The sequence below is a fragment of the Rhincodon typus genome, unplaced genomic scaffold, assembly GCF_021869965.1.
Source record: "Rhincodon typus isolate 14 unplaced genomic scaffold, sRhiTyp1.1 hic_rhity00000391, whole genome shotgun sequence".
In the NCBI taxonomy this organism is placed as follows: domain Eukaryota; kingdom Metazoa; phylum Chordata; class Chondrichthyes; order Orectolobiformes; family Rhincodontidae; genus Rhincodon; species Rhincodon typus.
In genome coordinates this window covers 21,281-35,453 of record NW_025966029.1, presented here as the reverse complement: position 1 = coordinate 35,453, position 14,173 = coordinate 21,281, and the positions used below count along the sequence as shown (strand labels likewise).

The 14,173-nt window shown below is 38.0% G+C and overlaps 1 protein-coding gene across 3 annotated transcripts in view; it reads right to left on the bottom strand.

Moving 5' to 3' along the window:
* Positions 1-2,653: 2,653 nt before the first annotated feature.
* The window catches only part of LOC109920286 (probable C-mannosyltransferase DPY19L1), a 31,925-nt gene continuing 20,405 nt past the window's right edge, over positions 2,654-14,173 (bottom strand). The window contains exons 6-7 of one of the 3 annotated variants that reach the window (XM_048621289.1): positions 12,214-12,315; positions 2,654-2,900 (exon numbers count right to left, since the gene is read on the bottom strand). In XM_048621289.1, the coding sequence (XP_048477246.1) occupies positions 2,841-2,900; positions 12,214-12,315 (162 nt within the window). In that variant the 3' untranslated portion in view covers positions 2,654-2,840. The remainder of the gene's footprint in view (positions 2,901-12,213; positions 12,316-14,173) is intronic. The other 2 variants (XM_048621291.1, XM_048621290.1) reach the window with 2 other exon arrangements.

Genomic DNA, 14,173 nt, shown 5'->3' with positions numbered 1-14,173 from the left:
GTATCAAGATCTTGGCTCTCTTTTTGTAATGATCCAACACCAAATGACCTGTTTGACAAATTAGATAAGTTACAAGCTCTACCCACCAGGCACAGTACAGTGCAATAGCAAAATATAAGGGAGGGTTGGAAGGGAGGCACAAGACCAAGCTAAAATGAAGTTGGATGGGGAAAGAACTCCGCGTTTGTTTTTGAAATCAACTTGTCAACTCTGGAGCTGCTTTGTTTAAGCCTTTAAGGGACCTGCATTTCCAACCCTGATAGGAAGAAAGTTGCATTACGTCACGGCATTATTGGGGTTATGAAGGATTCCTGGCTGCCCGGGAGATGATCTCTCCCAGAATTCCAGAAACTTAAGCATCATAATAGTCCGACTATTGGGACTCTGGAGAGTTTCTGCAAGTTTGGTGGATGGGTTCAGTGCAATGAATCAAAAGCAACATATAATAAATCATAACATCCTAAGGGTTACTGGACCCAAAGCGTTAACTCTGATTTTTCTCCACAGTGCTGCCAGATCTGCTGAGCTTTTCGAGCAATTTCTGATTTTGTACCCTTGGATCTGTGCTTGTGAGTGTTTGATGCTGTGCATTTTTTTTTTCTCTCAGGATTAGCAAGGTATAACAGCGTTCTTCCTTTCACTGAAGGAAAACTCCATCGGCAAACACATTGAACTGGACCCGGTATACAAATTGCTGAAAAACAGGACCAAAGTGATGCCAACCACCCCAGCAAACCAAGGCATATAAATAACAAGCAGGACAGTCCCCTTCACTATCTGCTACTCCACCAATCTTAGTGTTATTTGCAAACTTGCTAATCAGACCATCTATACTTTCCTCCAGATCATTTATGTATATCATAAACAACAGTGGTCCCAACACAGATCTCTGTGGAACACCACTGGTCACAGTTCTCCATTTTAAGCAACTCCCTTCCACTACAACTCTCTGTCTCCTGTTGCCCATCCAGTTCTCTATCCATCTAGCTAGTACACCCTGGACCCCATGCGACTTCACTTTCTCCATCAGCCCACCATGGGCAACCTTATCAAACGCCTTACTGAAGTCCATGTATATGACATCGACAGCCCTTCCCTCATCTATCAACTTTGTCACTTCCTCAAAGAATTCTATCAAGTTGGTAAGACATGACCTTCCCTGCACAAAACCATGCTGCCTATCACTAATAAGCCCATTTTCTTCCAAATGTAAATGTAGTGTCCTAGGCTTAACCCTCTTCTGTTGCTTCAACAATGAATTTTCTTCCAACATAAGTCAGAGGTCAGGATATTTGCTGATGTTTGCTTGCATGGGTTTCAGATCCATTCATTATTTACTAGAAAATGAAGCAGTTTGTCTTCATATGCAGAAAGGTCTGAACAAAACTTAAAGGCATGGACAGATAAGTGACAAGTAATATTAATTCCACACAGATTTTGGATAATGATCATCTCCCAATGCCATTCCCATTGCGGAATCCCCATTAGCAACATTCTGCAAATCACCATTGACCAGAAACCAGACCAGCCATATAAATTCTATGGCTACAACAGCAGATCAGAGGCTGGGAATTTTGGAGCAAATTGCTGAACTCCTTACTCCCCAGTGCTTGCTAACATCTGCAAGGTCCAATTTCAGAGAATTATCAAATACTGCATGCAGCTCCAACAACACTCAAGAGGTTTGAAACCATCCAAGTAAAAACAACCTGTTTTCCTGAAATCTCATTCACTACACTTGCAATGTAGCAGCTATGTGTTCTAGGGTTAGCATTTGGCTAAACCTAACCACCATCATCAGGGAGATAGTAGGAACTGCCTAGGCCCAAAATGTCAGCTTTTCTGCTCCTCTGATGCTGCTTGGCCTGCTGTGTTCATCCAGCTCTACACCTTGTTATCTCACCATCATTAGGGAGCTTGGTAGGAACGTACCAAGGCTCCTTTTTTGGCAGCATCTTATAAATCTGTGACCTCTACCACCTAGACGACTAAGGGCAGCAGGAACAGGCAACACCACTACCATCTGCAAGCTCCCCTCCAAGTCCCCACCATTCTGACTAGGAAACATAAGGCTGTTCCTTCAGTGCTGAGTTAATATCCTGGAACTCTCTTCCCAACAGCACAATGGAAATACTTACACCCGAGACTGCAGCAGTTCAAGGCAGCAACTCATCAGCAACTTCTCCAGAGCATTTAGGATGCCAGAGACCCTCAAGCTAAGAACGAATTTACCATTTACTTTTGGACTCTTCTTTTCTGTCTTTATGTGACCTATTATGTCGTATTATTATTCCCTTTCTTATATAATCTCTTCTGCCTTCCCTAACATTGACCATTTCTTATATTCTTTGCTCCCATCCATTTTTATTCTGCCTCTGTACTCGCTTATAAACTATTAAATTCCCAATGATTTTTCAACTTTCATGAAAGATTACCAACTCAAAATATCAATATTTTTCATACACTCCAGCTGACTGGCTGATTATTTTCAACATTTTGTGGTTTATGAATTGTTAAAGACAAAACACCTCAAATGTTGCCCTATGGCCCAGTTCGTGCAATGCACCAATTTTGGTGGCACAGCATTTGATTAAATAATGACGTGGCTTAACCTCACTTTGACATTCCATAGGGCCAGAAGCAAAGGTGATAGGTGTAACGGGACGCCTGCTTAGTTATTCGTGCTGATGACTTTTATAAAAATAACTTCTTGACCCCATTAAATCTAAATGCCAATTAGAATTTTGCATGCTTTCACTTATTAGTTTTAAAACTATGTGATAAAAGCTTAATTTACTGTATTTCGAAGCCCGTAACCCAAATTGCCAAATTCTGGACACTTACTCATCAAAGCCTTCTGGAATTTTTCCTTTTAACAAACAGAGCAGCTCCTTCAAAGTCTACAAATAAAAAGGAAACAATTACCATTTTCAGAAGGTCAAGAAAGGTTTTAAAGTTCTAAAGCACATTAAAGAAAGCTCAACATTGAATGATTAGAAAAACAGTGTAGACAGCTCAGTTTAAAAAAAAGTTTACCAGTAAACAGTGCATATTTGTTTGTTAAATGTTAATAGTTAATAGAAGGGCAAAGGCTTGCACTGAAGGCTGTTGAACTGACACAGCTGCACACAAATTACTGTATCCAGGACCTTAAAAATTACCCAGGAAGGAGCAGGCTTTCCAGTCTAAGTGCCAAGTTATGCTCACCCAAAACCTCTACCACTGAGCCCAAACTTAACATGCTGTTCAATTTTCACTCCCAAGATGCCTTTAACAGTCCCATTTTTAAAGGGGTCACAATTAAATGATGAAAAGAAAATCAGCATGTCATTTGCCAAGAGCTAGGAACCATAACTGCAACCTGGACTCCTAGGTGCATTCCCCTTTTGTACACTGATGTGGTGCTTACAAATACCAGGCTACATGAGATTCCTCTGGGGGCTAAGATCAGGAAAACTTCTGTCCTAGGGAATTTCTGCCTTAATCCTGCCATTTCTCGTGCTCCTAGCGTTGTGTGTAGCAAGTCAAACCTCCACCCCTTAGTAGCCTATGATGCACAGTACCCAGATCCTCACTAGTCCACCACCGACTTTACATCAGTAACATCTTGGAACTACTATGAAATTCTTGCTCCCACTCTAGTCCCTGTATATTTCAACAGTTGAATTGGCCGAGGCATCATGCACTGATAAAAACATAAAGCAATTTTAAATGAAACAAAATGCAAATAAGTTATTGAGCAAATAATTACAAATGCACAGAATTATAGCCTAAAATGAGAGCATTCAGTTCATTGTGACTGTATTGTGTTATGATGGCTTAATATTTAATTTTTTGTAGACTCCAGTTTGAAGGATTGCAGATAACTAGATTGCTTTGTTTTAACAATGTTGATGAAATGGTACATTTTTTTTAAAAACAAGAAATTACTTGGAATCTGTGATTCTAGATAATTGCTGGTCTTAATTGTTTGAATTCAGTTCAGGGAAAACACCCAACCGTTTTTATGATTGAGATTGATGGCTGGTTGAAATAAAAAGAACGTAAATGGAGCAAGACTGCAGAATTCCAAGGTGCATGTAGATCTAGTGCATGAATCATAATAAGTTAGTATGTAGGTCTAGCAAGTATTTAAGATTAATGGAATGCTATCCTGTATTAGGTGAGGAATTGAACACAAAAGGAGAGGTTAGGCATCAGTTACACAGGGCACTAGTAAGCCCACTTCTCAAATACAGTGTGAAATTTTAGCGTCTGTTATTTAAAGAATAATTTAAATGTACTGGAGTGATTCAGGAGGTGGGTTACTCGATTGACACATGGTACAAGTGGGTTGTCTCATGAAGGAAATTTGGACAGATTGGGCTTGTTAACACTTGAGTATAGAAGAGTGAGGGGTTGCTTGATTGAAGGACATGATATTCTGCACAGTCTTTACAGGATGAATATGAAAAGACGTTTTCATTTTATGGAGAGACCAAAGCTGGGGTAGCGTTTTAAAATTAGGGGTCAACCTTTTAGAAAACAGATGAGTAGAGAATTCTCTCAGAGGGCTGTGAGAATTTGGGACTCTCTGCCTCAGAGGCTGAGGCAGGGTCACTGAACATTTTTTCACACAGAGGTAGATTGATTCCCTTGCCTATCAAAAACCTAAGATAATTGGGGGTAGATGGGAATGTGGAATTCAAAACACAAACAGATCAGCCATGATCCAATTGAATGGGAGAGCATGTTTGAAGGACCATATTATCATTTAATTCCGCTCCTAATTTGTATGCGTTCATATGTATCACAAATTTGAATGAAATTTCAATATTATAGCTGCTCCACTAGGATATTTTTGGGATGGTGGTGGGGGGTTCTGGAGAGAGGACACGCAAGCTCCCAAATCAAAAGGATATTGCAGCATTGCTGGTTGGCCATTTAGGTAATGATATCCAGAGTGGGACCAGAAAGTACAGAGTCCACAAACATAAAAAACAGCAGTAAATAGTGCCAAAAGGGGAAAAATAGTTATAAAGTCAAGATTAATGGCTCTTTACATAAATGTACACAGTATTTAGAATAAAATATATTAATCAATAGCATAGACAGAACTTAATGGCGAGACAGCTACATTAGTGACGGCTGTGATGAGACGAAATCTGGGAACTAAATCCTCAGGCATATGTGACTTTTTGAAAAGTCAGGCAGGAAGGACAGAAAGAATGGTGAGGTGGTTTTGTTCGTAGAAAATTAAACAAAGTACCATAGCAATAGATGATGTTGAATTGGAAGATGTAGAATCTCAATTAACAGAGGAAAGAAATACCAAAGTTGGGGGGGGAATGGGGAGTCACTTGTGGGACTAGTCAATAGCCCCCCATCCCTCAACAATAATTAAACTGTAGGACAGAGAATAAGTCAGGAGATAATGAAGGCATGTAAAAAATGCAGTACATTAATCAAAACGAAACTTTGATTATTCCAATCAATGCGAATATTAGCCACAAGGAAGAATACACAGACCGTATTCAGAACAGTTTTCTACAATGTTATGACATGGATCTAGAAAAAATCTGGCTATTTTGGATCTGGTAATAAGATGAAATGAGGCAGTTTTATTAATGATCTCAGAGTAAACAATCCCCTAGGAAACAGTGACCACAGCATTCAGATTGAGAAGGAGAAACATGATTCAGTAAAAACTGTGCCAAACTTAAAGGAGGGTAATTGCAAAGGAATGACGGCAAAGCTGGCTGGAATGGAAAAGACAGTTCTTAAACAATGACAGACATTCATGAAAATAATTCATGACTCACAATCAAGATATATCCTAGTAAGAAAGGAGGATTCTAGGAAGGGAATAAACTAACTATGGTTAACCAGAAATTAGAGATGGTATCAAATGACATAAAAAACTGACAATGTGAAGAAATTAATGTGAAGGAAGAGGATTGCAAAAGTTTTAAAAAACTACAATATGTAACAAAAAATTCAAAAGTAAATTATAAGGGTGAACTAGCAAGTAATATGAAAATGGATATTAAGAGTTTCTTTAAATATATAAAAGGGAAGTAACAGGCCAAAATGAAGGTAGAAAATCAGGCTAAGGAAGTAATAATGAGGAACCAGCAGACAGCAGATGTGATGAAAAAATACTTTGCAACAGTCTTCACTTTAGAAGACAATATTAGCATTCCAAAAATACTAAATAATCAAGGGGCAAAAGGAGGAAACAAATACAACAACTGTCACCAGAGAAAAAAGTACTGGGGAAATTAATAGAGCCAAAAGCCAATAAGTCCTTTAGATCTGATGGGTTGTATCCAGGCAGCTTATCTAAACGGAGATATACTGGCATTGTTGAGGTTAGTTAGCTTGCCGAGCTGGTTTCTTGTATCACAGACGTTTCATTACCCTGCTGGGTAATATCCTCAGTGCAGCCTCTGATGAAGCGTTGGTGTGTTTTCCCGCCTGGTTTTTAAACTCTGGAGTCTGTTGAGCTGGATTACCTCACTTCCGGTTTTCCTTCACGGTGGAACGTATATGGGGTTGAGTTCTACACGTTTATTAAAGGCATGCTTCGTGGAGTGCCAGGCTTCTAGGAATTCTCGTGCCTGTCTCTGCCTAGCTTGCCCCAGTCAAAATGGTGGTTCTTCTTGTGGAGATATACTGGTATTGGAAGTGATCCAGAGAACATTCACTAGGTTGACACAGGTACAGGAGGATTATTTTATAAGGACAGGTTGAGTAGATTTGGCCTATATTCATTGGAATAAAGAAGAACAAGAGGTGTATAGGATTCTTAGGTGACTTGATTGGATAGATACAGAAAGACTTTTTTTCGCCTTGTGGGAGAGTCTAAGACCAGAGGGCATAACCTCAGATGGTAGTGAATCTGTAGAATTCTTTACTGCAGTGGGCTGTTGAGGCTTGGTCATGAAGCACATTCAAAGTTGATATAGATTTTTTAAATCAGTAAGGGAATCAAAGGTTATGGGGAAAAGGCAGGAAAGTGAAATTGAAGATTACCAGATCAGCTATGATCCCATTGAATGGTGAAGCAGACTTGATGGGCAAAATGGACTAATTTTCCTTCTACGTCTTATGGCCTTGTTCACCCTAAAAGAAAGGCTGGGAGTTTGAGGCAACATTTGAGAAACTGAAAGCTAGCTTGATCAATGAATGGGTATTGGCTGCTACTAATTTCTTTAAACCCTTTAAAGGTAAGGATTGATGCTAGTGACTTCATGGTAAAAGTCTTGTAAGGTGCGTGATTAATATATACTTTGATGTAATTTATTACAGATTTTGGAGTTGGAACCAGCGGGTTTTAGTTTGTGTTTATGAGGCTTTTAACGATTAACTTTTCACTTTTTGTTGAGCCATGGTTATTTTTTTACAACCAGAATGAGAGAATCCCTTGGGTGGGAAGGGGGAATTTTAGAATTACAAAATCCTTACAGTGCAGATAGAGGCCCATCAAGTCTGCACTGATCCTCCAAAGATAATCCTACCCAGATCCACTCCCCCACCCTATCATCATAACCCCACATTTACCATGGCTAATTCTTCTAGCTGTACATTCCTTGACACTACGGGGCAATTCAGCATGGCCAATCCACCTATCTTGCACACCTTTGGACTGTGGGAGGAAACTGAAGCATCCGCTGGAAATGAAAGATGTAGGGCTAACATGAAAACTCTACATAGACAGCCACACAAGGCTGGAAGTGAACCCAGATCCCTGGCACTGTGTGGCAGCAGTGTCAACCACTATGTTACTCTGCTGCCCTATGTTTCGATTGACAAGTTTTACAAGAGGATAGAATAAACACTGAAGTGCATTAGCTTGTTGTCAGTTAGAAGGATCAGGAATCTTTATTCTTGCTTCAGAAACCAGTAGCTTAGATTTTTTTTCAGTTTGCAGAGGTCCTGGTGGAAATTGGATGTGTGAAACAGATTCTCCTGAAGAAATGAGATACTTAAGAACTGTTACGAAATAACTTACATCAGTGTATTGATTTTAGATTGGAAGTTTTACACCGGAAATGTTTGGTAAGAACCTTGAAGAGGTTACTCAAAGTTGAAAAAGTCTAAGCTCAGTTGTGACTATCAAGTGAAAGCCTGTCAAACTCACAAGACCATGAACTGAAAGTAACAGTAAAGTTAAACCTGGAGATGTGATAGAGAACTGGTATTTGAGTACCGTAAAGTGTGTTGGGATCGATGGGATTATATTTTTACTGTGTATCTAAATCTTTCAAATTGTGTTATATGGAAATAACAGTTTAGTTTATTTTATCACCTTTGTTTTTACATAATAAAACTGGTTTTATTGTTAAAACCAAATTTGCAGTATTGTGTGCCTGTGTTTAAGTGAAAGATCACTTCGTTACATAAAAAAATCAAGTCAGATTTCAATCTGGGATGCAACTTGACTAGTAATGACATCAGATGGGATCCTAACTGTAATTGCGCTGGTGTTATAAACTAAATCAACACAAAAAGTGATACTCTACATTGGAAAAGGAAGTCTTGGGATTTCTATTGGATCTTTAACGTTTGACATATTTATACCCCACGGTTACAAGGATACAGATTTATATTAAATAAAATCCCTCAACCACTTTTACGGAAGAATTCAAAAATTAAAATGACAGACATTTTTGGTGGAATTTGGTGCTACTAACTTATCGGTTAGAGGTTGTTTACAATGCAGGTAAAAATAATGTAATTGCTGATACCTTGTTAAAAATGTAATTGTTGGAATTATTCAGATACGAAGAAAGTGTCTGACATAACTGTATAGGTTACAAGGACAAAGAACAAATGGGTGTATAATTTATTTATATTTTATTCTTATTTATACTGTGCAATGAAATACATTTGAAAATGGTGTTTATTATTTCAAAAGGTGGAAATCTTATGATGACTTTATATTTCATAATTTTTGTGGACTTGAATAAAGAAGGATTATGAATATATGCATTCCGTGTTTTTTTAAGTTAATGAAAAGATCCTGGAACTTGTATTTAGCAAAGGCATTTCTTGGAAATGACACAGTTCCAGAAAATTGCTGGTCTTAGTTACCTGAACTTAGTTGAGGGAAAACACCTGACTGTTTTTATTACTGGGTTTTGTGGCTATTGTTTCACAGGTTTGCAGATAGTTTTGGACTTGTAGTTGAACAATAGCTTGCTGAAGCAAGAGGAAAAAAAATGCTCAGTTTAGCTCTGCTGCTTGTTGTGAAACCAGAACTGTCCTCACAAAGAGCATCTGGAAGAATCCTCACTGTATTTCCCGAGCAACCTAATTTTGCAAAAATCCCAGTGTCTATGCTACCCACTTATGAATGTCAGAATGACAGATGGCTAAATATTCCAAACCTTACCCTTTGTTTCTTTCCCTTTTATCTGGACGTGAATGGGTGTACATTTGTGGTTAATTAGAAGAGTAAAATATTACATTTTCCTGTTACAAACTGCACTGTGTTGAAAGACACGATTTAGAAATATATAAATCTAATTTTGTGTTTGCATTTGAAAATAATAGTATATGGCTGATGGTTACTTTAGGAAGGGATTGTAAGGGGAAAACAAAAACAGGTCAGACACTCCTTCTGGAACAGTGAGACTTGATTCAGTAGGTGTCAGAGAGTAAGATAACAAGGTGTAGAGCTGGATGAACACAGCAGGCCAAGCAGCAGCAGAGGAGCAGGAAGGCTGACGTTTCGGGCCTAGACCCTTCTTCAGAATCCTGCTCCTGTGATGCTGCTTGGCCTGCTGTGTTCATCCAGCTCTACACCTTGTTATCTCAGATTCCCCAGCATCTGCAGTTCCTACTATCTCTGTGTCAGAGTAGATGACTTACAAACCCCTGGAATGTTAACGGAAAACAGTTTGTATGTTGCTGGTTTATAGTCACTTTTGGAATAATTGAAGATTGATTTTGGTTTAGAAAACCTAGAGATTGAAAGATTTTAGGGCAGTTTAAAGTTGATCTGACTAGAGTCAAAAGCAGGTGAATCAGTTAAGTAAAACTTAAAGAATAGATACAGAGAGTTCATTTCTCTGGATTTGAATTTTTGTGGAATTATGGTATTGAAAAGCAGGTTGAAAACTTTGATTTACTGTCTGTTTTATAATGTGTTCTATATTTAGATAGCCTGGTGTGTTCATCTTTCGTGTAATAAATGTCAGTTCTATTGCAAAAGAAATTCTGCAACTTTGTGAGACTATATTTCACTGAGTGACCACAAAACTAAATAAAATTTAAACAAAATCCATCAGGCCAGAGTTCAGAGTTCATTCTGGGATCTGACTTGTCCAGTAAAATCATCAGCTGGGATCAAAACAACGTTAACCAATTCTGCATCTTTGAGGAATAAACCTTGTTCTATAATAAACCTGGATGATGGCTCCTTTTGTTTGAAATCCAGTACTGAGAAAGCCTACAATTAGCCATGAGGAAAAAGTATACTCATCATATCTCAGTCCTAACCACTGGTGGTAGATACTTAAGTGGAGCTGCCTCCACTTCCACCTTCTTGGTTTCCTTCCTGTATACGCTATATAGTTTCAAGCACAATTCTAAATCATTTTAATTGACATAGTAGTCTCTGCCTCAATAGGTATTCCCAGAAAATATTCCACTCTCAAAAAGACAGCATTGCTTCTAATCCAGGCTGTCAGAAGCTTAGCTCCCACTCCAGAAATTGGAGCACATATTAAAGGTTGACACTGTGCAAGTAAATACTGAAAGGGCAGTGAGACATGCCCCAGGGAGGTGTTGTACAATTGTGGGTCAGAACTGATGGAGTGATGCACTGGTCAGGTGATATGTACAAAGGGAACAGCAAATCAGAAGTCCTTTATACATTGAGGTGGCGGAAGATGCTGCAGAAATATTTAAGTTGTCAGTGTACCAAAGAATTATTCCAATTCTTTCTTTCATTCCTCCAGTGATTGCCCTCAGATGGTGCTGTAGGTGACACAACCTATGGACTCAACAATTCACTGTTTGCTCAGAGTTTTAATAATTAAGATTTTCTTTAATCGTTTCTGTCCTAACAAGAGGTGATCCAATTTTCTTTTACATCTTTATTCATGCCATCTATTTCCTGCTTCGGTACTAATGAATTGATATGAGATTCTAATAACCTGCCTACATGCTGATTCCACATCATATTCCAACCATAGTGTAACTGAAGTCGTGTACAAATTCACTACCATGATGAATTGAAATGATGCATAAAACCATGCATTCTTGTAGTTATTTTTCTAAAACCTATTCTCCTAACCCAACCTTTCATTATTTCTGCACTTCTTTTTACGCCTTAAACATTTAGTGTGCACATTGTTTCCTCCTATTTTTCATTTCTCTGGAACTACCAATTCTGCTGAACCAGACTCATCTTTGCAATTTACAGCACTCTTCATTCAATTAACCATCGGCCTAAGACAGTGCCTTAGCAAATGCCAATACGATTCTTCTTGTGCCTGTATTGAAATCATTCATTTAAAGTTCTTTCCCATTGTATTTCTCACTGTCATGTGCTGCATTATAAAATGCTGAGCATTCCACATATCTATTCAATTAATCACTTGACTAGATCTCAGTTAACAACATATCAGCCAAGATCTAAATGAAATAAGAACAGAAATGCTGCAGATTCTCAGCAGGTCAGCCAGACCTTGTGAGAGAATGGTCTGACCTGCTGAGTATTTCTAGCAATTTGTTTTTACTTCAAATTTCTAGTATCTGCAGTATTTTGCTTATGATCTATGTAAACATCAGGACAAGTTTAATGAGCTGAATGGTCTATTCCTTTCTTAGGAAGTTGTGCGCACCTTTATATCCACTCCTTTTGACCATAATTCAGCATGTCTTTTTGATACATTCTCTGACATGAATTGAGTTAAATCTCTACTTATTTAAAGTGCATATCGGTGAATCCATGTAGATCAAATGACTGGAATCATAAAATGCATAAGCAGTGAAATGCAATTTTAACTCTTCCTAAACAAACTACACTGGCTACATCAGAAAATAGTAAACTATCTAGTAAGCTATTAATAACTAAACTATGGATCATTATTCCATCTATTAATCTACAGAAAACCCAATAAATAATTCCACAAAATTAAATGCTCTTACCCCTCTTTATATCAGGTAATGATGCCCTTGTCTCAACCCAACTATCACAGAAATAGAACCTGGTCAGTGTACCTCTATTCGGGTTTTGAAGAATCGATCAGGCAATCTTAGGTTGTGAGTACAATAAACGTCTTGTACGGTGGAGGGTGAGTATTGAGCTCCCATCCTATCCACCTAAAAGACAATATGTACATCCCTTATGTAGATATAACTACTTTGAAGTCAAATGTATTGTGAACTGAATGCACTAATAATTCAACTTAACTTCAAAACTTAAAACTAGATGTCTAGAAAATATTGCCTGTCTTGCAACATCTTCCTCATTCTCTGAATTAAGTATACTACAAAGTGGTCCAAAACGGCAAGCGGAGAGAAACACAATGTAATTCCTGCACGATAATTTGATGGCGTTGTAGCAGCCATGTGACTCCCTTTTCCATTAATAAGTATTTCTCTTAGGCTATGCCATTTGGTTTACCATGGAATTAGAACAGTACAAAATGAGGTTGTTTATGTTTAATCTTCAAAAATTTATCCAATTAACCCCGCTCCCCAACTCACCCTGCAAATATTTCCTTTCAAATCCCTTTGAATATGCTTCCACCGCATTTTCAGGCCGCGAGATCCAGATCACAATAGGTCGCTTTATAAATCTTATAAATGCTTCATCTCTCCCCTAATTCTTTTACAAATACACATTCTTTGCTTACTTGTTACAGCTTGCCTGTAATAATAAACCCCAAGTCGCATCAGGTAACAGAACTGAGCAAAGGGAAGAGCTCCTTACACATTGAAGTTGACCTATATTCATTTTGCAAGAGAGTGAACCCTCTTTGACTGATCAAGTGAGCCTTGTTACTGAAACATTTTGGATTTATTGCTATATTGACTTCATCATCCACTTATTAGGTAGAGTTTGAAAATCATGCTGTTCAGTTGAATTGATATATTGCTGACTCATGGGTTTCAGTGCATGATCGATTAGTATATTTTGCAGTCACTATGCAAGTAAAATCTAGGATTTAAGAGTGGAAATAGGCCATTGAAACCTGCATCATCATTCGATAACATCATGGCTGATCTCAAAAAGAGTGTGGAGAAAAGGAGGTCTGGCAGCAACTGTAGAAAGAAAACAAAGTCAATGTTTCTCTCTACAGATGCTGCCAGGCATGATGTGTTTCGCCAACACTTTGTTTTTGATTTAGATTTCCAGTATCCACACTTCTTTAGGTTTATCATCATGGCTGATCGCATTGTGGTCTCAAATCCCCTTTTTTATCTGCCCTCCATAAGCCTTGATTCCCTTGTCTGTTGAAATCTATCTACTTCAGCTTTGAATAAATTCAATGATACTGCCTTCATGGGTCTTAGACTGCTGTCAAGGGTCTTATAAAGAAGTAACTGCAGCAATAGCTAAACATTGCTTAGAATCTTCCAAAGTGCCTTAGATTCTGGAAATGTAACATCTTTATTCAAGAAAGAGGGAAAATGAAAACTGGATATTTAGAAAACTATAATGAAATCAGGCAGAGTCAACATGGTTTAATGAAAGGAATTGTGTTTAATTAATTTAACAACATTCATTGAGGAATAACAAGCAAGGTCGATAAAAGGGAACCTGTAGACTTAAATTTTCAAAATGCATTTGATATGGTGCCAAATCAAAAGTTTACCATGCAAAATTAGAGCTCATATCAAATGAAGAAAGATAGCGGCATGAATTAAGTTAGCAAAACAGCAAATTGTAAGGACTGTGCCTTTTTATTTTTGTATCTTTAAAAAGAGCAAAAATAAAGAACTTTAAAAAACTAGGATGGCTGAATAATTTCACAGCAAGGAATTTGATACTTATTGCGAACTTTTTTTGTGGCTGTGGGTTCCTACAATATGCAGACAATCAGGAGTTATGTAAACAACTCAGAAGCTGATTGGTTTGCAGTAAACTAGGATTGGAATTGTAGGTAAATTAGAGAGAGGGACGAGGGGTGGGGAGGGAGACAGAGAGAGAGAGACAGAGAGAAAGAAAGAGAAA